The sequence below is a fragment of the Bactrocera dorsalis genome, chromosome 2, assembly GCF_023373825.1.
Source record: "Bactrocera dorsalis isolate Fly_Bdor chromosome 2, ASM2337382v1, whole genome shotgun sequence".
Taxonomy (NCBI): domain Eukaryota; kingdom Metazoa; phylum Arthropoda; class Insecta; order Diptera; family Tephritidae; genus Bactrocera; species Bactrocera dorsalis.
Genome location: NC_064304.1, coordinates 38,278,962 through 38,305,175, shown reverse-complemented (window position 1 = coordinate 38,305,175; position 26,214 = coordinate 38,278,962). Strand labels below are relative to the sequence as shown.

At 33.9% G+C, this 26,214-nt stretch overlaps 2 protein-coding genes across 9 annotated transcripts in view; both read right to left on the bottom strand.

Annotated features, from left to right (window-relative positions):
* Nucleotides 1-26,214, bottom strand: part of LOC105226381 (ABC transporter G family member 23) — a 132,206-nt gene that overhangs the window by 61,262 nt on the left and 44,730 nt on the right. For 2 of the 8 annotated variants that reach the window (XM_049450370.1, XM_049450374.1), the window contains exons 1-2: nucleotides 4,339-4,495; nucleotides 2,706-2,915 (exon numbers count right to left, since the gene is read on the bottom strand). The exons of 1 other annotated variant lie outside the window; for it this stretch is intronic. Coding sequence is in view for 2 of the 7 variants with exons in the window: in XM_049450367.1 (XP_049306324.1) it covers nucleotides 2,802-2,915; nucleotides 4,291-4,298 (122 nt within the window). In the remaining 5 variants the exon portion in view is untranslated. Of the gene's footprint in view, nucleotides 1-2,705; nucleotides 2,916-4,255; nucleotides 4,496-26,214 lie in introns of those variants that run through there. 5 more of the 8 variants (XM_049450367.1, XM_049450369.1, XM_049450372.1 and 2 more) reach the window with 4 other exon arrangements.
* On the bottom strand, nucleotides 20,131-23,903 carry LOC125776831 (zinc finger MYM-type protein 1-like). The gene is made up of 2 exons (XM_049450380.1): nucleotides 22,661-23,903; nucleotides 20,131-22,256 (listed from the first exon to the last, which is right to left on the bottom strand). The coding sequence occupies exon 2, from the start codon at nucleotides 21,887-21,889 to the stop codon at nucleotides 20,906-20,908; it is 984 nt and encodes a 327-aa protein (XP_049306337.1). The 5' UTR covers nucleotides 21,890-22,256; nucleotides 22,661-23,903; the 3' UTR covers nucleotides 20,131-20,905.

Sequence of the window (26,214 nt, the reverse complement as noted above, 5' to 3'; positions counted from 1 at the left end):
TGTATCGTCACACATTGGAAATGTGGTCATTTATATGCTGACAAGCGCAGAGCAGAGCAGCTATTGTCGTTTGCCAGCGCTATTATTCTTTATGCATACGCCACACCATATAGTATAGTATATATATAAATATACATATAAATTTAAATAAATAAAAATAATTAAATATTTTTATGCGTTTATCGATGGCGCGCATCGCGCTCTTCAAGCGTTTTTGATATGTTAATTTCGCAAACAGGATATTGCGTACGAATAAGGTGGTTGAAATGAACGGAAAGGAAGCTAAAAGCAAAAGTGAAGTGCACTCAACAATTCATATGAAAATTATATCATTTTTGTTTTTGTTTCTTAGAAAATAGTTGCATTATTGAGGAGATTGTGAGTAATGCTCCTTAAAATTATATGTTACAAATTCAATTTCACACTAAATCTGGGTTTTCGCAGAGAATGCCAACTAATCTCACGAATTTCTTTATTTTTCGCTATTTTTTCATATGACTTCCTCAACTTTTTAAAAAAGTTCAGCTAGGAAAGTCGCTGAAGATAGAGAAATAAATTTAGAAAAACGACTTCCTCAATCAGTTAACGCTTTCAAAGCTAATTTCTGGGCACAATTCGAACATTTACATATGTTTCCAACAAAACAAAAAAAAATAAATTTCAATTTGGTTCTAGTATTGTATATATAACAATTACTTATAGTTAAATCTTATTCCAAAATATTTCTGACAGCTTACTAAAAAATATAACATGCGACTATGTTTAGGTCATACATTATTATAATTAAGCCTGAAATGTGCCGAAGCACAATAAAAGCGACGGAGGTAATAAAAGGAATCAAGAGGGTTGCGAACTTCGGTAACAATTTGTGGGTAGACAACCACGCTAAATGAACACTGTTAAGTTATAACTTCTTAAAATATGTAGAAATCAGCTTTGCAATGTTTGAAAACATTCAAAAAAATATAGAAATAAAAAAAATAATAATAGAAAGTATAGAAATTAAAAAAATTGCAGAAATAAAAAAAATATTTGTAAAAAATATTTTACATGAAAAAACTATACACAACTATGTATACACTACCGTATTTATTATAGAGGAATTTATAAGTTCTAATCAAACTTTTTCATAATTTTATTTATTTATTTCACAGTGGCCGCCGATAGCCATATCAAAAATTCGGAGTAAGTTTCTGGGTATTCGGCAGAAAAAAAAAAAATAATTTATAAAAATAATTATAAAAAAAAATTAATAAAATTCAAAAATGTGTGAAAAAATTGTTAATATTGTCATATTTATAATTTTGTGAAAATACAAAAAAATATTGAAAAAAAATTAAGAAACAAAAAATAATTGAAAGTTAAATAAAATATATATTAAAAAAAATAATTCAAAATTAAAAAATGTGTGAAAAAATTGGTAAAATTTCCATACTCATAATTTTGTGTGAGATAAAGAAAACAATTTAGGAAAAAAAAACAATTAAAAAGTAAAAACAAAATAATTAAATAATGTGACAAAAATTGGCAAAATTTGTATGTTTATAATTTCTTGAATCTTTATTTTTCAATTAACAATTTCGGAAAAAATTAAAAAATAATTAAAAATTAAAAACTAAATAATTAAAAATAAAAATTAAAAATTAAAAAATGTGGGGAAAATTGTCAAAATTTTTATATTTGGAATTTTGTGAAAAAAAAAGAAAATAATAATAATTAATTTAAAAAATATAAAAAAGAATAATCAAACAATGTGCGAAAAAATTGCTAACTTTTTATAATTATAACTTTGTGAAAAATAAAAAAAAATGTAAGAAAAAATAATTTAAAATTAAAAACAATTTTGTGAACAATAAAGACAAAGCAAAAAAAAGTATTAAAAAATAAAAAAAAAATATATGTATATATAATTGCTAAATTTTTATATTTTTAATTGTAATTGACTTTTCTTTATTATATTTTTGTGAAAAATTAAACAAAATAAAAATCAACTATTAAAAATAAATAAAAGTTTAAAAAATACACAAATATTTATTAGCGAATATAAGCAGAAAAAAAATAATAGTTTAATGATTTAATATGATTATTGTTTATATTTGTTGATTTTAAAAAATAGTTCACACTTTAAAAAAAAGTTTTACATATTAAAAAAAAATTGAATACCGCCTGAGAAAATTGCCACAAAAGTAAGCTGATCGTCAAAAATAACTTACGCTTATTCATAATTAAAAATAAGTACTGCAAGAATTTGGCTTTAAAAAAAACTACTTCCTTAATACCATTGATATTTCGCAAAATCATGCCGCCAAAATTGTAAAATTATGAACCACTTATACAAAGATAGACCACTTCTTCTACAAAAAAGAAGAAGAAATGCGAAATTGAATTGAAATCGATCTAAAAATAAAATAAAAAGCTTATTTTCACAGTCATTACACTGTTTGCTTTAAAAACGACTGTATTCTACCTCAGCTCCGATATGGAAAATTATTGTTTACATTTTTGCCGAATTCACTCCAAATTCGTTTCGTTTACGAAAAATCTCCTTCTTCTAAAGCACTTAAGTGGTATTATAATTTTTTTCTTCTCTATTTTTAGAACAGCATTTATTCCTCTCTTGGTTTACAGCAAAATCTGCGTTCTTTTCCGACACGCGGATTTTTGGACGCCAATTTCAAGAATCAATTTCATTAATTAGCACTTACGTTTTGCTTTACTTTTGCTACAGCGACTATGTTTGTTGTCGTAGTTAGTTCTATGTGAGTAACTGCCAACACGTTTTTTTTTCACTGCTCTATCACCTGTTGTGCTGCGCTGCTGCTGTCACTATTGTTGCTGTTGCTGTTGCTGTTTCGTTCAAAGCTGCCGCTTTGTTGTCAAGGCTTTTTATTGTTTTTGTTTGTTCGCACGAGAAACTAAACGAAAAATTTACCGAAATTTAAAGAGTATGCATATAATATATACAATTTTTTCGTAGTTTTATTTAACGTTTTATGTTTTTGTTTTTGGTTTTTGTTTTTTTTTTGCAAAGTGCTCTGCGAATATTTATTGCTCGGTAATAAAGCAACAAGAATCGCAGAGTTCACAAAAACAAAAGATTTTGGACACAAACTTGTTTCTTCAGGGTTTGGCGCTTGGTGACACTAGCACGCGGCGGTTTTGTAATCGATTTTTATTTGTTTTTTTAAATACTTTAAAGAATGCAAAATTTTCAGATAAAGGTAGAAACTACAAAAAATTACTAAAAGAATTTGACAAACACGTTTCACTGTTTTCTGATGTGCGGGAATTATTTATTTTTGTTCAACACAGTTTTTGATTTCGAAAATTTTGTTAAAAACAGTTTTGAAAAATTTTTTTAATTATTATTTTAAGTTTAATATAAACTACGAAAATAATAAAAAAAAGTTAGGAAAACATTATAAATTCTTTTTTAACGGAATATTAATTTTTCCCACAACTTTCTCTGTTCTTTGGTGTTCAAAATATTTAAAAAAATATAGACTTTATGGTTTTTATGTGTTCACCAGAGCTTTTGATTCTAATTTTTTTTTTTTTAAATTCGACTTTAATTTTTTTTTTTATTTTTTTTATTACTTTTTAACAACGAAAATAATAAAAAAATATTTTTTTTAATTTCACCGTATTTTCTTATAATAAAAATATTACCAAAGTATTGAAAAAAATTTTTTTTTACTAAGTATAAAATTTTTTTGCAAATGTTTCACTATTTTTGTTAATTTCTGAAAATTAAAAAAAAAATAGTTTTATTGTTTTTGTTTTTTTTTTTGTTCACCAGAGTTTCGGAAAATTAAAACAAAATCATTTTTTTTTTTTTTTTTTTTTTTTTTCTCCAGAGTTATAGTTATTGCTCTCAAACTTGTAAATATTTTGGCAAATAAATAACAAGAAAGTTTGAAAAATGTTTTTAATGTTTCAAAATTTTTTTATTATTATTTTATTTACTTTTTAATTTTTAAGCTTCAAGATAACAAAAAAAACTCAAAACTTAAAAATAATAAAAAATGTTTTCAAAAATATTTTTAATTTTTTTAACAAAAAAATATAATAAAAGCAAACAAAAAATAATAATTCATCTTTTCAATTTAAGTAATACATTTTTTCAGCAAAGGGCGCAAGAAATATATTCAATTAAACAAAGTTATTTGCATAAATTTTCTTAATTCCTCTTCTTCTTCTTTATTCTTTTAATAAACTTCAATGTTTTCTTCAACAAATCTTAAAGATTTTTTACCAAAAATTGTCACTATTATTTATTATGCAAATTACATATACATAGATGTATTTGTATGAATATTATATATTTTTCAAACGCACTCGAATACACAACTCAAAAACACCAATTCTTCACTATTCCGACGTCAACGGCGTTATCACAGCTGCACTTGCGTTACGCTTAACCGTCCAAATCGTACTGAAACGACAGCCAGCTAATTTCCATAAGCTCAACAGTGGCTAACAACAAGCGCAATACTTTGAGCCCACTTAATGAAGTGACTTTAACTCAAAGCAACGCGCGTCGATCTCCAACTCAAACAGCGCCAGCGACCAGCATTGCGACTCAGTGTGTTTTAGTTGTTGTAGCCTATGCTTGTCGGTGCAGACTTTGCACTAGACGCTGGTCAAACGCGCTTGAACAACATAAAAAATGGCTGAGAGTGGATATAAAGTGTTTAAAAAATGTTTATGCTTGCATACTGTGTAATTAAACTTTTCTGGATTGCGCAAGCATAATCTATTTGTTTATTTACTTGCATTAAAAAGATAGGCAAACATAATATTAAACACTAAAAAATATAAAATTTGGTAGTAAAAAATTCCGCTTTGCACTTTGCTACCATAATAAAAATTTTGAGCGCTGAATTTGACGTTTTGGCGTTTGAGCGCCAAATACTTCTCAAACCGTTGAGCGCTTTCTGCAACGAGTTGGACTTTGCGATTTGTACAACGAACAAAGGCAACAAACTCATTGGCGCAGTCAGTAAACTTTTGCTTTTGGAGTGACCGCCTTCTGTACTCATTAAAAACTTGAATGAAAGCACTCATTTCAGACGCGCTCACTCACGCGCTCGGCCTCTTCGCTGTGGTGAGTTTTTAGTTCACCTGTAAAATATGCAAGTTTCCGCTTAAAGAAGCGCTGTTCTTATTGGTAGTAGATATCTACATGCAAGCACCCATATGCATTTATATATGTATGTATGTATTCGCGTGTGTAACGCCATGCGGAACCCCAAGGCGTATTAGTGACCCGGTGCAAAGTTCGAAATCAATAAAAATATTATATATAGAAAAGGCACGCAACGAAAAAATTATCTCAACTTTAGTGGTGAGTCTATTAACACCATATATGTTTATGCATATATGTATGTATATAATATTTTTACACTCATATTATATATAGTTACGTGCATGTATTAGTGCATTCGCTACTCTTAATTGCAAGAAATGTTGCGTTGTGTGGCGGCAATTTGCTGTCATTTAATTATAATTGGAAGCAATAGTTTTACATTTTAATGCAACAAGTGCCAGGAATTCGTTCTGATTCTAGATGATAATAGAATTTTATAGCACATAAATGTAGGAGAGATACAAAAAAATGCATTCAGTTTGAAATTGAAGATTTACATACAATACACAAATCGTTAACTATTGCTGAGTTTCCGATACAAATAACTAGTACACATATTTAAATTGAAGCCAAAGCCAATCTCTTTCAAGTATTGACAGCGACTACGTCTTAGATGGTCCCTCCGTTGAGTCCAATTTTCGATGACTCGTTCGAGCATTTCGACTAATAACTGGCGAATCACACGTGTGATGTTTTGCTCTAAGGCCTGAATCGAAGCGGAATTGCCCGCATAGCCCCTAGACTTTACATATCCTCATAGGAAAAGCTCAACAGTGTGATATCACACGTTTTGGTGGCCAATCGATCGGCTCAAAATGTAAAATTATCTGCTCACCGTTGAAAACAAATGTCGCCGAGATCACCAACTTCAATATCAAGCATCGAATAAGTTATCATGGCGCAATAACAGTCACCATTACCGGTTACGTTCTCACCGGTGTCATTTTTGAAGAAATATGGACTGATGATTCCACCAGCCTACAAACCACGCTAAACTGTTTTTTTTTTCTAGATGAAATGGCAAATCTTAAATCTCTTCAGGTTGCTCTTCGTCTCAAATGCGGCAAATTTGCATGTTTATATTCTCATTAAGGCAAAAATGGACCTCATCGCTGGACAAATTTTCAAATAAACAAGTAAGGAAGGGCTAAGTTCGGGTGTCACCGAACATTTTATACTCTCGCATGATAAAGTGATAATCGAGATTTCAATATCCGTCATTTACATATTTTTTTATTTTGCTGTAAAATTAATTAGAATTAAATTCTGAGAGATTTACCGAAATTTTCGGTGAAAAATTAGGTTAGGTTAGGTTAGGTTAGGCACTGAGTTCTTCGTGTTCGACATCAGGGACCTTGAAAAGTTATAGTCCAACCACGACAATTTTTCCACAAGGGATACCTCAGCTCAAATACCGTATTTGTGTAAAGTTTTATTTCGCTATGATCATTGATTCCTAATGTATGTATATATTATACAGAGAAGGCATCAGATGGAATTCAAAATAGCGTTATATTGGAAGAAGGCGTGGTTGTGAACCGATTTTACCCATTTTTCGTACATGTAATTAGGGAGTTAAGAAAATATTATATACCGAATTTCATTGAATTCGGTAAAGTAGTTCCTGAGATATGGTTTTTGGTCCATAAGTGGGCGACGCCACGCCCATTTTCAATTACAAAAAAAGCCTGGGTGCAGCTTCCTTCTGCCATTTCTTCCGTAAAATTTAATGTTTCTGACGTTTTATGTTAGTCGGTTAACGCACTTTTAGTGATTTTCAACATAACCTTTGTATGGGAGGTGGGCGTGGTTATTATCCGATTTCTTCCATTTTTGAACTGTATATGGAAATGCCTGAAGGAAACGACTCTATAGAGTTTGGTTGACATAGCTATAGTAGTTTCCGAGATATGTACAAAAAACTTAGTAGGGGGCGGGCTACGCCCACTTTTCCAAAAAATTACTTCCAAATATGCCCCTACCCTAATGCGATCCTTTGTGCCAAATTTCACTTTAATATCTTTATTTATGGCTTAGTTATGACACTTTATAGGTTTTCGGTTTCCGCCATTTTGTGGGCGTGGCAGTGAGCCGATTTTGCCCATCTTCGAAATTAACCTTCTTATGGAGCCAAGAAACCAAGTTTCATCATGATATCTCAATTTTTACTCAAGTTACAGCTTGTACGGACAGACGGACGGACGGACAGACAGACATCCGGATTTCAACTCTACTCGTCACCCTGATCACTTTGGTATATATAACCCTATATCTGACTCTTTTAGTTTTAAGACTTACAAACAACCGTTATGTGAACAAAACTATAATACTCTCCTTAGCAACTTTGTTGCGAGAGTATAATAAAGAAAAATCAATTATGCCCATATATGATCCTATAGTCAATTTTCAGCTGATATAGCAAAATCAAGGCAAAAAGGTTATTAAACATTTATGTGATATATACCGACATATTGATTTTTCTATTTTTAATTGAACTAATATGAATCAATACCGAGAACTTTCAATGTTCTGGTACGTTTTATATAAACGTTTATATAATAGTAGTTTATCCGCCTATCGACTTTGAAGTCCACATAGCTATAAAAAATGGTAGCGTGTAATAATAAACCACCTTTAGTACTTTGTGAACATACTGACTTATTTCTAAATTAATTCATAAAATTAATCTGAACTAAGTAATGCGATGATTTTGAAAAAAATTGTAAAGGCATTTGCGCTATGAACCCCTATCGAATATCTCTCCTAAAGATCAATATAATATTACCTCACACAATCATACTCAACCCAATAATGCGGCATATACAAGCACTGTTAGTAATTTCATATTTCACATTTTCATAATCTGCCATGCAACTTACCTTTAATCAACCAATCATATTGTTAATTAGCATTTCTATTGGAAATTTATCGATTGACGACGGGATCAAAAGATCAGCGCAATTAAGCAAGCTCAGCCCTACAAACTAGCGTAGACTCACGGATAAACGCACGTGTTAATTAAAAAGTAATTTAGTTGCATAAAGTGTCTATACTAGAGTCAACACTAATTGTGTGCTCAAAGAACTAGCAACGTAAGCGACGTAAGCAAACGAACTTTGTCCTGCAGTTGAAAGCATTTTTTAAATAACTTTTTATTACAAAACAATAACAAGTGTGAGTACTTTTTAAGTTAAATTATGAATTGATGCAGAGACTAATTTTACGAATTGAAAGCTTCCAACTCTTAGCTATAAAGAAATTAAATAGAATAATGCGCATTATAGTATATAATTCATTATAGTCATGGATATTATTGGTTATTACAAATGAAAAGTGCAGAAGTCGGCAACTTTGTTAAGTGATTTTGTCGATAAAATTTCATTTTTGATGAAATAACAAAGTACAATTAGAGATAAAATGAACGATCTTATTATTGGTAATGAAATTGGACTAAAACTTAACTAGTTCAGAACTAGTTCATTATTATGCATAATAGTCCGATTATGGAAAGATTGGTATTGTTAATAGATCAAATCGAATCATTACCACACCCAAACAAGTACTTTTTTGCAAAGTAGGCATGGCACACACGTGAAAGGGTTTTATGTTGCAATTACAGTGCCTCAAAAAGTTCATTTGATATCACCACCTTATGCTAGTATGTAAAAATTGAGCAAACCGGGTATTAACCACGCCCTATGCGGTATAATTGAGTTATAAACGGTTTCATGTTTAATGATACTAAAGGGTGATTTTTTAAGAGCTTGATAACTTTTTTAAAAAAAAAAAACGCATAAAATTTGCAAAATCTCATCGGTTCTTTATTTGAAACGTTAGATTGGTTCATGACATTTACTTTTTGAAGATAATTTCATTTAAATGTTGACCGCGGCTGCGTCTTAGGTGGTCCATTCGGAAAGTCCAATTTTGGGCAACTTTTTCGAGCATTTCGGCCGGAATAGCCCGAATTTCTTCGGAAATGTTGTCTTCCAAAGCTGGAATAGTTGCTGGCTTATTTCTGTAGACTTTAGACTTGACGTAGCCCCACAAAAAATAGTCTAAAGGCGTTAAATCGCATGATCTTGGTGGCCAACTTACGGGTCCATTTCTTGAGATGAATTGTTGTCCGAAGTTTTCCCTCAAAATGGCCATAGAATCGCGAGCTGTGTGGCATGTAGCGCCATCTTGTTGAAAACACATGTCAACCAAGTTCAGTTCTTCCATTTTTGGCAACAAAAAGTTTGTTAGCATCGAACGATAGCGATCGCCATTCACCGTAACGTTGTGTCCAACAGCATCTTTGAAAAAATACGGTCCAATGATTCCACCAGCGTACAAACCACACCAAACAGTGCATTTTTCGGGATGCATGGGCAGTTCTTGAACGGCTTCTGGTTGCTCTTCACCCCAAATGCGGCAATTTTGCTTATTTACGTAGCCATTCAACCAGAAATGAGCCTCATCGCTGAACAAAATTTGTCGATAAAAAAGCGGAAAACACATTTCGAACCGAACACTGATTTTGGTAATAAAATTCAATGATTTGCAAGCGTTGCTCGTTAGTAAGTCTATTCATGATGAAATGTCAAAGCATACTGAGCATCTTTCTCTTTGACACCATGTCTGAAATCCCACGTGATCTGTCAAATACTAATGCATGAAAATCCTAACCTCAAAAAAATCACCCGTTATGAATAATAATTTCAGAAGCTATATAAATTGGATAGGTTAAATGGCTGTTCGAAGATCGCACGTGAACTGAAAAGAAGAACTACTGTGTTCGAACCGCAAAATTAGCAAAACGCTTAGTAGCCAATACAAATTTGCACAGGTGTTTAATTTCCATTACCGCCAGTTCGGTGGGATGTCTGGGATGTATGCGCTCTCAAGTGTTTAAGTCTTGACCTCCCGGACGCGGGACAGTGAAGAAGGAAGTGTTGAGTTGTTTGAACCTCATCTTCTTTCATATAGATACTGCAGATGGTGTCTGGTAAGATTCCCAGCTTTACTGTGTGGACGCCAATAAGGCAATGATCTGTTAAAAGCCCCAAATTTAATTAAAAGTTAGCCATACTGAGTGCAAAAAAATCGCTAGTGTGGTCGCTCTGCTATCTGAGTAGATGGTCACCTCTCTGAAGGAGGTTGCCCTCCGGAGCAGTAAATGTACTACTGTAACTTAATAGCTGCTACCTCGGCTTGGAAAACACTGCCTCAAAGGCTCACTGCCCCTCTCCTTCAACGGCTTCTTCCCATCCACAACCAGCCGCCAGAGTTCGGTTTGGTGACTCCACGATGCCAGTGATTCGGTATGAAGTCAAAGTGTGTGGGGATTCCTAAGTTTTCAGACACGTGTTGCTTTAGGAAACGAGCTTTTTTGAGTCTGATAGCAACTTTCGCAGCCATTCAACGATATCTACGAGCATGTGTGTTACGACGCTGAGATACCCCTGGGTCAACTCGTACACGGTACTCAGTTACTTTGACCATAGGCGCCACATCGTCTGCTTAGCCAATCACCCGGCACGATGCACAAGTTTTTTAAGAAGGTCGTTAACGACCAGAATCCGTAGAAGGGAGAGAGAAATTCACCTCATTGGGTTCCCCTACGCATATTTCGTCGAACACGTGTGTTGCCCTTTCCGTTTCTATCACTCTGTCGCACAAAAGACTGGAAATGAGGTATTTGAGATTTGATTCGAACCCAAGATCGTCCAGAGCAGTTATGACTGCATCTGGTAGGACGTTATTAAAAGCTCCCTCAATATCAAGGAAGGTCGCAACAACGAATTCCTTAATCCTAATGGCTTTCTCAAGCCATGAGACGATGGTATGCAGGGCAGTATTCGCTGACATGACTTCACAATAAGCACGTTGAGCTGCTGATAAATGGTCCCACGGAATGCGCCTCCTTATGTACCAGTCCATCAGTATTTCCAGAGTTTTAGTTAGAAGGAGAATAGGCTGATGGACCTGAAGTACAGTAGAATCCCGATTATCCGGATCAAATAAAACCAGGGGTGTTCCGTATAATCGAAAATCCGGATAATCGATTTCAAAGCAAATCAAACAATATTTAAATTACATATAATAAAGTTTTATTATGTAATAAGTTTTACAAGTGTAGTTTAGATAATATGTACGATATATAAAAACCGAGCTATAACGATACATAATGTATTCATAATGCCTATGTAATTTAAAATTTTGGTTGGAAATTACTTGTTATTGGTCTTTGACGTAAAGAATCACATCGTTTCATTCCGGCCAAGTCCCTGATGCGTTTCAGTTGTAACGACTGTATGGGATCCGATTGACAATTAGAGCCGAGACGAATGAGTCCGGATAATCGGATATTCGGATAATCGATGTTCGGATAATCGGGATTCTACTGTATATGTTGTATCGTTTTGTGAATACTTTTAAAAATTTCAAAATGGACGTGGCATTATCTTTGATAAAAATGCACATCTCAAAAACTAGTCGATCAATTTTAAATATTATACATTATCAACCTAACCACAACCACATCTACTTTATACACCATTTTCATAGAACAATAAGTGATCGCAGTCGAACTATAAAATTTTTGGCCTCCAGATGCCGAATATGAAGAAGATCATGCCGAAAATTTCGGTAAATTTACGAGGCTTCAAAGAAAACTAAGCGAGCATACGTATTTTCCTGACAACCATGTGATCTGATAATAAATCAGGAAAACCACATCAAAATTGTCCCTTGTTCCCACATAACCATATATGTATAAATCATAAGTTTCCGTCTGTACTTCCTCTCGTTTAGTAGGACTTGGACCTTTGCGCATTTAACACATTATTATTTATTATTTTCATTATTTCTCTCTCACATATATAAATTGACACTAGGCACTACGCATAGCAAAAGGTCTACAGTTTCGTTCTCATCTAACCTGTTAACAGGCTTGGACACAACGAGCCTAGTTCGGTTTTTGAAAATTAAAACTTCGCCATTTGTCAAATGTTATATTGCGATTAATGAGTTCAAGTGCAAAGTAGTACATGTTTATATACATACATATATGTATATATATATATAATATGTTTATATATAAATAATATATGTATATATATATGTAATATGCTGAGGCCAGTTTTGTATCGCGGCTGTCAAAAGGTCAAGTATGCGAGCCTAGATAAGTGTTTTATCACTGTAATTTACACGTGCGCTTTGACGACCGGGTGTCAGCTGATTGCTGTCACACGTAATCACACATTTTATGGAACAATTGCTTATTAAATGTGATAATTAGGAACTCTTTCCTTAGTGAATTTTATAATGCGTACATTGAACCTGCGCAACCCTTTGTAGCTTATGAACTAACAAGAGAGGCTATTAAAAATTCTAATTGTAGCTATTTATTAAATTTTTTCGATGAAACATAGAATTATAAATTTTTTTTGGAAAACATATATGAATATAATTTGAAGTTTAATGAACTTTTGACGTACTTTGTGCAACAAAAAGTCAACGAAAAAAGATTTTCTATTCCATATTGTTACTAAAATAATAATTTTTACTATTTAAAACTAACTGAATTACTTAATTTAAATAAATATTGCGTTAAGTATTGTTAATTAATTGATATAAATCCAACACAAACAAGAATCTTAATCGTGACTTGCATTTTTATGCAGCTTCCTTTGCTTCAAGCTGACCTTGAAAGCTTGCGAGCCATTCGATTTACTCACATTTTAATATTTTCATTTTCAAACAGTAAAAATTTATCATTAATCGAGTGAGTCATACGAAATAATTTTATGTTGGGATTTTACGCGATTTTCGGCTGATATTACAAGTGGCAAAAATATGCTGACGCTGCTGCGCTATTAACATAATAAACAAGTATGACTGCAAAGCGCTATAATTTCGAGAGTTTTTTGCTTTATTTCACACAAAAATTCGGAGAATGTAAACAAAGTCTGCAATTAGTAATGAATGCGTTTTCTATATACTACATTCCATATATTAAAAGTATATGTATTATATATACATACTCCACATACATTAAATACATACAACTATGCTCTACAACTTGACCAGCACCAAAAACTTACTGACTGCAACTAACTAGCTGCATCAGCATTGATTACAATAAGCCTCAGTCTCAACTGCGTTGGTTAGTCCCATAGTAATTATAATGCAACGGAAAGTTTATAAGCTGACCGAAGAAACGCAGTCAATAACTGTGGTTAACCTTGAAGTGGCAACATCGCTGCATTTACTGCACGGCTTCAAGCAGTTGCGTATATAAAGTATTACAGTGACGGGTATTGCAAAGTTACCACGAACACTTTTATATGAAACACATAATTTTGTAATTTATGAATTAAAATATTTATCTTTCGGTAAGGGTATAACTGCACGTTTTTGGCCGGTCGATTGGCCACCAAGATCGCGTGAAATCACACCGTTAGACTTTTTCCAATGAGAATATGTAAAGTCAAAGGCCTATGAAAACAATCCCGCTTCGATTCCTGCCTTAGAGCAAAACATCACGCGTGTCACTCGCCAGTTACCAGTCGAAATGCTCGAACGAGTCATCGATAATTGGACTCAACGGATGGACCATCTAAGACGTAGCAGCGGCCAACATTTGAAAGAGATAATCCTCAAAATATAAATCCAAAAAAATGTCCTTTCGAATAATAATAAATACGATGTTAAATTTGAAGTTTCTGCGTTTTTTCTTATATAGGGTGGGCCATATAAAATTTTAATTTTCGAAGATAGGGCGTAACAGATTGAGCTGTTTGCTGTATGGCACGTAGCGCCGTCCTGCTGGAACCAAATGTTGTCCAAGTCTTCCACTTCAATTTGTTTGAAGAAAAATTCGGTTAACATTACGCGATATCGCTCACCATTGATGATTACGGTTCCTTCTTCATTTTCGAAGAAAAATGGGCCGATGATTCCACCAGACCAAAATCCGCACCATACAGTGATTCGTGCTGGGTGCATTGGCTTCTCGACGATTACGTGCGGGTTTTCTGTGCCCCAAATGCGACAATTCTGCTTATTAACGTAACCATCGAGGTGGAAATGAGCCTCGTCCGAAAAGATGATTTTTCGGTAAAATTGACCATCCTCGGTCAAACGATCTTCTGCCCAATCTGTCAATATTTTCCAGTTTTCTTCTAGTGAATAGCGACCCATTTCGTAAATTTTAGACTTTTTACTGAATATCTGTCACTTTCCGAATGGTATTTGACGTTTCCAATGTCGAAATGTAGATAATTCAAATTTAAAACGTTAGACACCCGTTAAAAGTAGGGGACCTCAAGGCATACTTTCCGAAAATTTTAAGTTGAACCGGTATTTATAAGAATTCTTGACCCTAGTGTAATCGGATGCGAAGTTCAAGAACGTTTTTCACGAAAAGTTGTTTTCAGAATCGGTCTCCGAAACGGATCAACCAATCAACTTGATTTTTTTTAAACAACCATTTCCAATTTATTTGTCAGGTAATGATGTAAAAACAATATTTTTAATAATAAAAAGTTTGATAAAAAAAAGTATCGCGATTTTTTTATTTCTTAAGAAAGTGTTTATTTTTTTTTTGAATATCTATATTGTCGTCTTAAATTAAATGATTCCCAGATATGTTGCACTTCTCTTAGCGGTTTTTGCAATACTTAGAACTCTTGTTTAGCTCCTCCTTCAAAGCAGTTTTGAACTCCTCAACCGTAGCGAAACATCGTTCTCTCATGAGCCTCTTTAGTTTTGGGAACCAAAAAATCACAGGGGACCAGTTCTGGAGAATACGGTTTATCTGGCATCATTAATGTAGTGTTTATGGCCAAATATTCACGCACAAGCAAGGATACGGGCACCGGGATGTTACAGTTGGTACAGAAGTCAGTTTTTAATATTCCACATATTCAAGCTTTTCTGGCGGGTTGCTTCGCGCGAATTCCGCATAATATGCAGATAATACTCGGCATTGACCGTACGACTGTTTGGGAAGAACTCAAACTGAAAAATGTTTGCCAAACCTTTACATTCGGTCGAAGATGATAAAGCTTTGTTTTCCACGTCATAACCATAAAACCACGATTCGGAGAAGCTATAACCCCACTAAAGCAGTTCTGGTTCATCGCGGTCTGAGTCCAAAATCTTCTGAGCAATGTCAACGCAATGCCTTTTTTGGTGAAAAGGAGCCATTTTGCAAATATTTTTAATTTTATTGATAATATGGGAAATATTCCAAGTCAACACCGACTCTCATATCTACTGCTTGAGTTTCTGACTTTACATATATGATTACAACAACAATTAAAATAATTTTCACTTCTTTTATTGCAGCTGAATTGATCGTTTCATACTTTTTAGCTATAAACCAAATTGGTTTATGGCCAAAAAAAAACTGTATGATCGCCAAAAAACAAAGAAAAAAAGTCGAAAAAATAAAATTCGCAAGAAACAAAAACTGAACAACAATAACAATTGCAATATCTGCTGTTACTGCTGTTGTTGTTCATTAATTTATGTTTTCTGCTGATTTGACCGATTTGAGTCGACAGTCGACTGTCTGCGGTGACTACCAAGCCTCTTCAAGCATACACAGACAACGAGGCGCACACATACCCGACGGCATATACATTCCAACCCAACAGCTGTTGTGGTGCATATTTCAGTGCATATATGAGTGTGTATGTGTGTGTAGTTGCGTATAATTTCGACAAAATCGCGCTGTGCAAGACCGAAAGGAAATACTCAAAACAGTCTGCGGCAGAGCCCGTCAAATTTACGACAAAGTTGCAAAAGTTTTTCCGGTCGATTTTCTAAAGCATCTTTAGACACAGCGTTTGCAGCGTTTGTAGGTCACATATTAACGCAAATGCGATTTAATGTAAACGGCAATTGCTCGTGAAACATACATATATACACGCATGTGTGGTGAAATATTGTTGCACTGGTGGTTCAAAGTTTGCTGCGGATGCGACCAGTTTGAGGAAAATCTTATTCCATTGAAGGTGTTATTAAAGTGTTGAGAGTTTTTGCAAGATTATTTGTGGATTTTTGTATATTACTACTATTTTTAAATGTTTTTTTATAACTTTTTTAGCAAATATGCATAGCTAGTGAGTCATTTGTATTTATATTAAGCGTGTTTATTATGGTATAGCGACAGGAAGCGCTTAGTATACCTATTCAATGAATTGATATAATACGCAGAAACAGATTATCAGTCCATATACAATTTATTTGCACACAGTTGGGTTAGAATACGGTTGAAAATCCTATGCACTTGAAAATATAACACATGTATATTTTAAGTTAATATAAATATTAAGCCGGATGTGATAACAATTATATACAAGCAATTTATTAGCAACCGCTCTAAAGTTCAGTTTTCTTGATAGATTCAATATTTATATTTTAATAATATAACGTATATTAAATATTTTCGATAAATATGCATATCTCTATTAGAATATCTCTATTTAAGAATTTTGTTATTTTTATTACAGTCAAGCAATGCGTAAAGTAGTTTCGAAGTATATGTGCTTAAGCCTAACCGGTTAGTCTTGTAGTATATTCGTGGATTATTGTATACAATGTAGCACTTTTAGTTGGGGTTTTTCATTGTCCTCCCGTGGAGCTTAGTACAATGCAGTTATTCTGAGAATGATGACTTTAAAGAAACACTATGCTCAACTTCGGACTAAAACTATGGCCTTACTACAACCGGTGATCCAAGTAGAAAACTTTTTTCAATAACCTCTCTTTGACAGCTTTCATGTTATTTTTTCTCAGTATCGTTAGCATTTCATCATGTAAAGATTACGCCTGAACAACGTTTACAAAACATTCAATTTTATTTTAAAATTTGTTGGCTTCAGCATCTGTGAACTGGAAATGTATATGCAGAGGTCATAACCCGGTGTAAGATTGGACTAATTTGCAGCCAGCAAAAGTTCTTCTCAGAGTATACTTACGAGTATTATACTTGATAGTATAGTCTAAAGATAAGTGCTATAAAATTAATGTATTCGTGGATATTAGTAGTATAATTATGTTGAATAACAGATTTTTTTCAATAGATATTGAAAAACGCTGAAACATATGTACATATATTTCAAATGCCTGGAAAGAAGAGTGCAGAGGTCAAAAATAGTGAAAAAGAGCCCGAAATTTGTGGCAAAAATTTACTGACATTGACGAAACGCTATCAAGGAAAGTGGAGTGCAGGAATGCTAGCTGATTATTACTTAAAAACACATTACAAAAGCCAAATATTCTCGACTGCCGTACATTGTTTTCTTTTTTTTTGGAACAATAATTTCCCTTAATGTAGCTACTAATGTTCGAACTTTTTACGAAAATATAATATTTACATTACAATTTTCATAGATTTTTTAATACATACCATCTATAAAAATTCTATAAAGCCTTACTTAAAAGGAATATCTCGAGAAGTATTAATGATAGCGATTTTGACCTCGGAACTTTTTTATAGCAAATAAAATTTCCTACAAATTTGCCTTGAAAATTTTTTCTACGAGATATATACAAAAAAATGCGAAATTCTTGGAAAAATTGGATTTAGAGCCCCGTACTACCTCGCCGGTGTGAGTTATGACTTTGTTGCACTGGGCACTTTTGTAGAGTGAACGATTCTGAGAAATATGCGTCTAAAGTCGAAGCGATGCCATAAAATACCTCTGTGGGCTGGCGCTGGAATACTACACCCTTTCTGTCGGCCAATTCTAGACGCTTCTGGTCGATCGCCTACTTCAAGCGGTCCAGTTGTTCGCAGTAGATGGTAGAATTAAACATCTGGCTATATGAGCGCAGCTCATAGTGGATGATTCTCTTCCAATCCCACCAAACACACAGCGAAACCTTCCTGGCCGTCAATCCCATCTTGGCCGCTGTTTGGGAATATGCCTTCGACCACGATCGTTTTCACTTCATGTCGTATGTGATCCATTTTTCGTCCCCAGTCACCATCCACTTCAAAAATGGCCCAAGTTCGTTCCGTTTCCCCAGCATATCACAGGCGTTGATTCGCTCCAGAATAAAATTTAAAATATAAAAAATCATTATAAAGACTTGAGTTTGAACAGCCCGTTTGTACTGCAGTTTCATGTTAAATTCAATCAGATATCATCAGATGTCAGATAAAAATCAGATATTTCGACAAATGAGCAGCTCTTTGTGGAGAAGAGAACGTCGGCGAAATTTCAGATCGATATCTGAAAAAATGAAACAGTACCTAGCGTATATACATAGTTTTGCCATAAGATCTGTTACAAAGTTTACAATGCATACAGGGAAGACAAATTCGCAGAAGAAAGTAAAGTCTTTTTTGTTGTGATTTTTATATATAGAAACAGTACAGCGTTTGTGACAGAAAGATAGTTGCTTGTCCTCGCGTTGTTCGAATTAATGCTGCCATAAAGACTATTAGCGAATACAATAGCAAAAATTTCCTTAGAATACGGAAAAATATATATCGACAAGCTCAATTCCAAGTCCAAATCGATATGTTCTCCATATTAAATTCCATCATCGGTCGACTGGTCATCTTCTGACAACTCGCTTGAAGCAAATTATTCTCAACAGCTGCAATTGCATTCATCAATGGTTCGGCGATCAACTACCAAGAAAGTATATTTTTTACAGATGAAAACATGTTTCTGTTAAAGAAGCTTTTAATAACGTCAAAATTGTCCAAAAAGGTTAATTCAAAGGTTTATTTCGTCAACATCTAGTCGCTGTGAAGGTGTGGGGAGAATCTACTGTAAAGGCGTTACACCTCTTCACTTCTAAGAAAACGCTTTGAATTGAAAGCAAAACGTGTTTACGTTTGATCTTTGTTTACGCTTGAACATGTTACGTTTAAGGAGCTCATGCGATAGGCGCAAAATGTCGACCACTTAAATGCTCTATCTATTTACTGGTCGTAGAAAAAATTTGGAAAATCCCTAAAAAAAGGCCGTCACATGGAATGACGCTTTAAGATAAAAACTGAAACTTCAGAGAACGTTTGCAAAAAAAAATCAAAAAACGGATAAATATAGTATGTCAATGTAATATTCGTATGGTCTACGTGGAGTGCCCGTCATTGAATAAAAGTAAATATAATTTTTATAGTCCAACTCGCATGTTTCTCTTAACTTTTGCAGTTTAAAAAGCAATGCTAGACCACCAAGTGTTAAGTACTTTTCTATGTTGAAGAAACCTTCAGACCTTGCCAAATTCGTGTTCGACAAACAGCAACAACAACAACCAGGTATGTCTAATTCATAAAATTTAATTATAAGAAGTATTTTGTGCAAGCGCTTACAAGCTTTACAAGGTGCCGTTATGCGCATAAACACATATGTGCATGTGTGAGTGTTTGCGTACTTTATTTTAATATAATTTTATGTTATTTATTTTTATTGCATACGCCATTTACCTTCAACCAAGTGCCTATATGTCTATGCTTGCCTGCGTGCAGTGGCGTAACTATACCGTTCGAGGCCCGTGGCAAATTCATCGAATGGGCCCCCTGCCCTCCCACTTCCCCAATATATAAAGAAGCTGAACCAACAACAATAGTATTTTTTATTTTATAATATTTATTTATACACTTTTATTTGTAAGAGTTAACTAATAAATCACTACGTGAAGTAGGTACATACAAACTTTATAATTATAATTTCTTGATTTGCTAATTATTCACTTTTAATTAAAGGTACCTAATTTAAAGTACATATTGAACTGAAATCACAATTTTATTTTAAGTACACAATTTTAATTATTAAAATTCCTTTCTTCGGACTTTCTGTTCAGCAAAAGTGTTATTGACATCATCAAAGTTCAAATTTCGGGCCATAGAATTTTCGATGGATAGAATAGCCAAATTGCTTAACCTTTCTTGTCCCATAGAATTTCTTAAATAAGTTTTTATCAATTTCAGTTTTGAAAATGATCGCTCGGCACTAGCCGTAGTTACAGGAATGCTGAGAAATAACAGAAATGCAGTGCACACTTCAGGAAAGCTTGAAGATATAAAATGATTCTTTATTATTAATAAGACGACCTTTCTATTTCGTGTTTAAAAGAGGATCGAAAACTGAGAATTTCTTTGGAAAACGACATAGATATATCTTTTTTATATAAATGGACAAATGCTAAAGCCTTTTCCAATAAATCAGTATCATTCAAGTTTTGCAAAGTGGCAGGCTGCAAGACACTAAAATTGGAAACAATTTCAATCATTCCAAGGAAACGCGATCTAAGTTGATTAATGATGATGTCTAATACACGATAGAATACGTTCACTTTAAACAAGCTTTCAGGATCTTGGAGACGTTCATCCTCACAAATTTCATCAAAATGACGTTTCACTTTTCTCTGACGAGTTTTAGGAAATTCAGGGTTTATAGACCATTTAACTGCAATACTATTTGCTTCCGTTTTTAAATCTTCAAATTCATGTCGATACTTTTCAAGTTCTTCTAGACAGACTTGCAAACGCTTTGAAGCATTTGAAAGATCGACGGCTTTAGATTGAAGTGCTTTAGAAGCCGCGTCTATGGTTTGTAAGACTTTGCAATGGAAAACCAGCAACATAATAAAATTGTAGTTCTCTACCTTCTTCTTTAGCAAGATAGCTTCATTTCTCTCATCTGATTTGGAATTTGATAAAATGGTTTTTGTTAGCGCTTTTTGAACATCAACAAATCGAACCTTTAAAGCAAACATGGCATCAAAGCGTCCTGCCCATCAAGTTGGATTCATTGTTTTTAATGTTACTGAATTTGATGATATAACGGTTTCTCCTTTTTTGTTGTCAGATATAAAACTAGATAATATATTCCATCGTCTAATACTATGGCCAAAAAAATTATAAATTTGTTGCACAGTTTCGAATAATGTTTGTATTTCTATGACCTCTTTTACTGCATCATTTACTACCAAGTTTAAATTATGAGCAGCACAATGGACATACACTGCATTTGGCTCTATATCTCTTATGAGTTTTTGAATTCCGCCATAAGTACCTTTCATAGTATTAGCTCCATCGTACCCTTGTCCACGGCACTTATTCAGAGAAATACTTTTGCCATTTATGGATTTTATTATCTGCTTGGACATTGCTAAGGCAGTTTGATCCTCATGAAATCTTAAAAATGACTCTTTAATTACGAGAGCCTTTGGAGTTCCATTTTCATCTTTCTCGATTACACAGTAACGGTAAAGTTCACACAATTGATCTGTTTTGGAAATATCTTGAGTAGTATCAAACAAAATGGAATAAAACGGCGCGGTGACTATTTCATTTACCAGGGCATTTTCCACTTTTTGAACCAGAACAGCAATGAGGTCATTTTGTATTTTTGGACTTAAGCATTTAATCTGGTCCTTAGGTTTGCTTAGCAACTCTTGTAAAATAGGTTCGTATTTGGCTAATAACTCAACAATACTCAAAAAATTTCCTTTTGGACCAGAATCGTTGCCATATACCGTTTCTTTATGACCACGAAAAGCTAAATTACAGATTGAAAGTATCAGAGTAACATCAAGAAGTCTAGTGAGTACCTGGCGCCAAAAAAAATTTTCTCTCTTGATAATGGACTCTTGCTCTTCATCTAGTGTTCCATGTAACTGCCACTGTCGATGTACAAGACATGAATGCAAATGTTCTTTCGATGTCTCATGTCTTTCTATGGCTTCCACAATATGTTTCCAATCATCATTGCCTTCCATTCAAATATTTTGTATATTTTTAGACGCCCTATTTGCGAATAACCAACATGGTGCACAATATGCTTTTTGAAGCAATAGAGAATAGGACAGCCATGTACGTTCTAACTTTACGCCAGATTTAGAAACAGTGTAATAATATTTATCTAAGAAAGATCTATTGTTACTATCCCTTAACAAGGGGCCTTTTGGTTTACAGTTGTGGTTGCTCTGAATATAAATATTCACTGTTATCGGGCCCTGCGATATTGCCACTTCTTCTTGTATACTATCTTGATTATTAAAGTACTGACTTATTTTAGGTAACTTTTTATTTTGTTCTTCAGACTCCTTCTTTCGCTTTCTTTTTTCGCTTCCACTCTGATACTTTCTAAAACAAAACCGCAAAAAGTTTGTAATAATACTATAGCTTTTATTTATTGAAAAATCTACTTAATTGCTAACAAATGCCAAAAAAGCGACCGTAAAAATGTTTATAACGAAAGTCCACCGATTGTTCAAAGTTCAATTCAAGTGTCAAATTTTGTAAGTTTTGAAAGAACGATGAACATAGGTACCGAAATAGTTTTGGTGGTTACGAATGTCAAAATAGTGAATTGATTTTGAAATGCGCGATGAGAATCATTATTTTAAATAATAATTTCGTAACTTGTGATTTCAAACTTTACTACCGATACCTACCGACGATGTAAATGATTAATTTTATGGGTAGATTAAAAATTAAAATAATTGTAATAGTATAAATTAATTTAAATATTAGAATAAAATTCTTACCCAGTAGACATTGTCAACCTATTTTCACAATTAACTAATTAAATATATCTTCACTTGCAACAAACAACCAAATCTTACAACAATAAACTGCTAATTGCTTGGTGAGTTCTTGCGTAATACAATAGTGGAGTTTTTCATATATACAAACTCGAATCGGGGATTCCCCAAGCATCAGCAAGTATTACCAACATAAATTTTAAGCAGTGTTGCCGTTTGAGAAAGAAAAAAATACACCAAACTCATTTCAAAATTGCGCTAAATTTTAGCTGTGCATTTTTAATGGCAATAAGAGAAGATGTGCTTTTATGTGAATTTATTTAACCATTATTACATTTATCAAAATCAACTAAATTAAATAACTGAATATCTTTCTGGTCATCATTACGTTCGGGTGCGATTGGTGTGCCTTCACCAGATGCCGTTTCTTTTTTTACAGTTTTAGTCATTTTCTTCAAACCGTGTTCAGGCAACATAAAAGTGTGGCAATTTTTCTTAAGAACTTTCAACTGATGACGTATCATTATAATTGAACTCTGTTAGTAAGATCAGAGACAGTCATAACATAACACTTTAATGTAAAAAAGAGACAAAATATTAAACGCATCAATAACATTGTTGTCGGCGAATACTAAACCCTTTGGGGAATTCCCAGCTCGTTATTTTCCTAACGTTTTACGGCTCTGACAATTAACTTATTGGCTTAAATTTACGATCGTCAATAATTTTTACAATTTTCTACTAGATTCCGAAAAATATTTGTTAGCGCATTGTATTGAGAAAAACAGCGCTGAAGAGTCTAGAATTGCGCTATCTAGCGCGAAATGCGCTTAAACGGCAACACTGATTTTAATGGCGGCAATATACCTAGTCTCAGCGAGACACCCTGAGACATGCCCAGTGAATATAAATATAAACCAATAAACAAATTTTTGAGGTATGTTTGTCCACACATGTTTCCGAAATTATTACGAGTAATTGGATTTTGACCATTCTTTCTAAAACTGGGTTAAATTTTTTTTTACTAATGCATTGAAAGTTTAATACCTAGGTATATTTTTTTTAGCTATGTATGCAACTAAGAAGGTAACAAATAAATTAAAGACAAAACTTTTTTTTTACTTAAGTAATGTGTATGTGTAATAATAAATGTTGGGAATTGAGATTTCCTCTGACCGGGGGCCCCTTCGGGCTGGGGGCCCGTGGCATTTTGCCGACTTGCCACCCTGTAGTTACGCCACTGCCTGCGTGTGTCTGTTTGAGTGTGCGTGTGTGTGTGGAAGTTTATTAAATTAATTTAATGCGAGCATTTATTTCTTTGTAGCACAATTATAATGCTACATGTAAGGGCGAGCGAAACAGCAAAAAAGTAACAACAACAACAAGTGCTTAACAATAGTCGCGCTAAAAACGCATTGCCAACTAGGCGATTTGCTATTTTGGCCATCAGCTATTGCAACATAGCAGGCAGACTAACTTAAATATACATTTGTAAACAACAACAAAAGTTTTTTTTTTTATTTAATATGAGCACAAATTTTTTTGTATAAGTTTTGTTATTGTTTTTTTTGGTGTAGAAGCCAAAACCGCGTTCAATGGCCCATAAATGAGCGAAGCTTATAAGCCAAGACAAGAAGGCAGCCAACAAAAACAAGCGAACAGTTAGCCACCCACAGGTGTAACTAAGCATGTGTGTGTGTGTTCCTAAATATTTACGCTTGTTGGTGTGTGTGTTAGCGCATATAAAGCTACTGGGCCAATGGCCAACAGCACCCACACACACACGTGGCTATGTGCTCGCATACCAAACCAAAAAAAAAAAAGAAACAAAAAACCAACGCCACCAATTTAATGATGAGCAAGCATCGGCGTCTAATACAAGTCGCTTCGATTTGCTTTGATTCGTAACCAGCACCGTTGCCGCTGCCGCTGCCGAATCGATTCAGGTTTCAATGTCACGCTTGCGCAAACCAGCGTGCCTTATTGCCAATATGCGCTCGACGACATTGTTGTTGTTGTCTGTTGTCATTTTCGATTTCATTTACAAACCATTCAGCAGTACAACAAACAATGCGCATTACAACAAGCCAACAACAATATAATAAACAATAAATTAATGAGCCGCAAATTGAATTGGACTGCTTGCATATTGTTGTTGTTGTTACTGCCATTTAGCGCTTGCATGAAGGCTGCAAGAGAAACAGACGAAGACGGAATACAGGTGATAGAAAGCAGAGAGCGTCACTTGTCTGTGAGCAATACAAGCTTAAACCACTTTGCATATGTATATAGGTGTGCTTGTGTGTGTTTTTGAGAGGGGGGAATAGTGCGCAGAGGTGAAGTATGCGACCCTTTGGCAGTCACTTTGATTTGCTGCCTTCTTGTTAATATTTTGTAATTTATTTTTTGCTTTTCACTCTTGTCAATGTGTCTTCTTTGCGTCGCCAACGTTGGTCATATTGACATTGAAACTATTCAAGGGGACTTTATGCAATCGCTGTCAGCTGCTGTATATATGTGTGTGTGCATGACAGAGCAACGCAGGTGCATAACTGATTGTAATTCTGCTGACCCATGTATTTATGCTGTTAAAGGTGCTAAATGTTTTGTGACTCAACCATTTTTGTAAGCTAATTGGATCATTTTACTCGGCCGCTGAAGGTCACTGCATTTACACTTTTGGTTATAGATTATGACAAGTCTTGAATGTAACAATGATTGGCGTTTTGAAATAAAAAATGGCAAAACGTTAACTTTGACTGCAAAGAAGCCATAAGACCCTTCACAGCTGCATTTTTTATAGCATGGAGGGGTATATGGAATAAAGGTCTGTATCTTAAATTTGAACGGCCAGTTTGGATGGCAGCTATAAACTATGCTCCGATCTGAACAATATGTTTGAAGATTTTAGCAATGTTTTGAATAATAATCTCTGTCAAATGTGAAGATAACTTAACAAACAATAGAGTTGTCCATACAAGAACTTGAGTTTGATTTGCTAATTAAATGTCACCCCCAAGTTGGTATGGGAAGCTTTATATGAGCAGGCGTAAAAATTGGACTATGAGCGTGACACCGCCCACTTTTAGGTAAAATCACATATCTCGGAACCCGACAGACCGATTTCGAGTAAATTTGATGCGTGATATCTTCCTAACATTCCTATATCACAGTGCGAAAATGGGTGAAATCGGGTAAAATTTAAAATTCCATCTCACTCTTTCCTTTCCAGAGTACAAATAGAGAATAAATAAATATAACGGTATCTGTAAAAACTTTGCACGAATAATGCCTTTAGCGTATGCCACATTATATGGCTAACAAAACGATTTTCGAGCTACCAGGAGACTTTACATCGCATACATACATGTACTACGTAGGTTGCTATATATATTTCTGGACTAGGCAACACTAAGTGTTGCCAGGTGAAATCTGACATTTCCATTGGAAAGTTTGACATTTTTTAGCGTAACATCTCTCAGAACGTTTTGTCATTTAATCGTGAATTGTTTTATTTACAGGGAATTAAAAAATTCATCTCGGCCAAAAAATGGAAT

Bases quoted from the DNA above. Each gene is read 5' to 3' on its own strand.
- LOC125776831 (XM_049450380.1), bottom strand. From the start codon at position 21,889: ATGGAAGGCAATGATGATTGGAAACATATTGTGGAAGCCATAGAAAGA.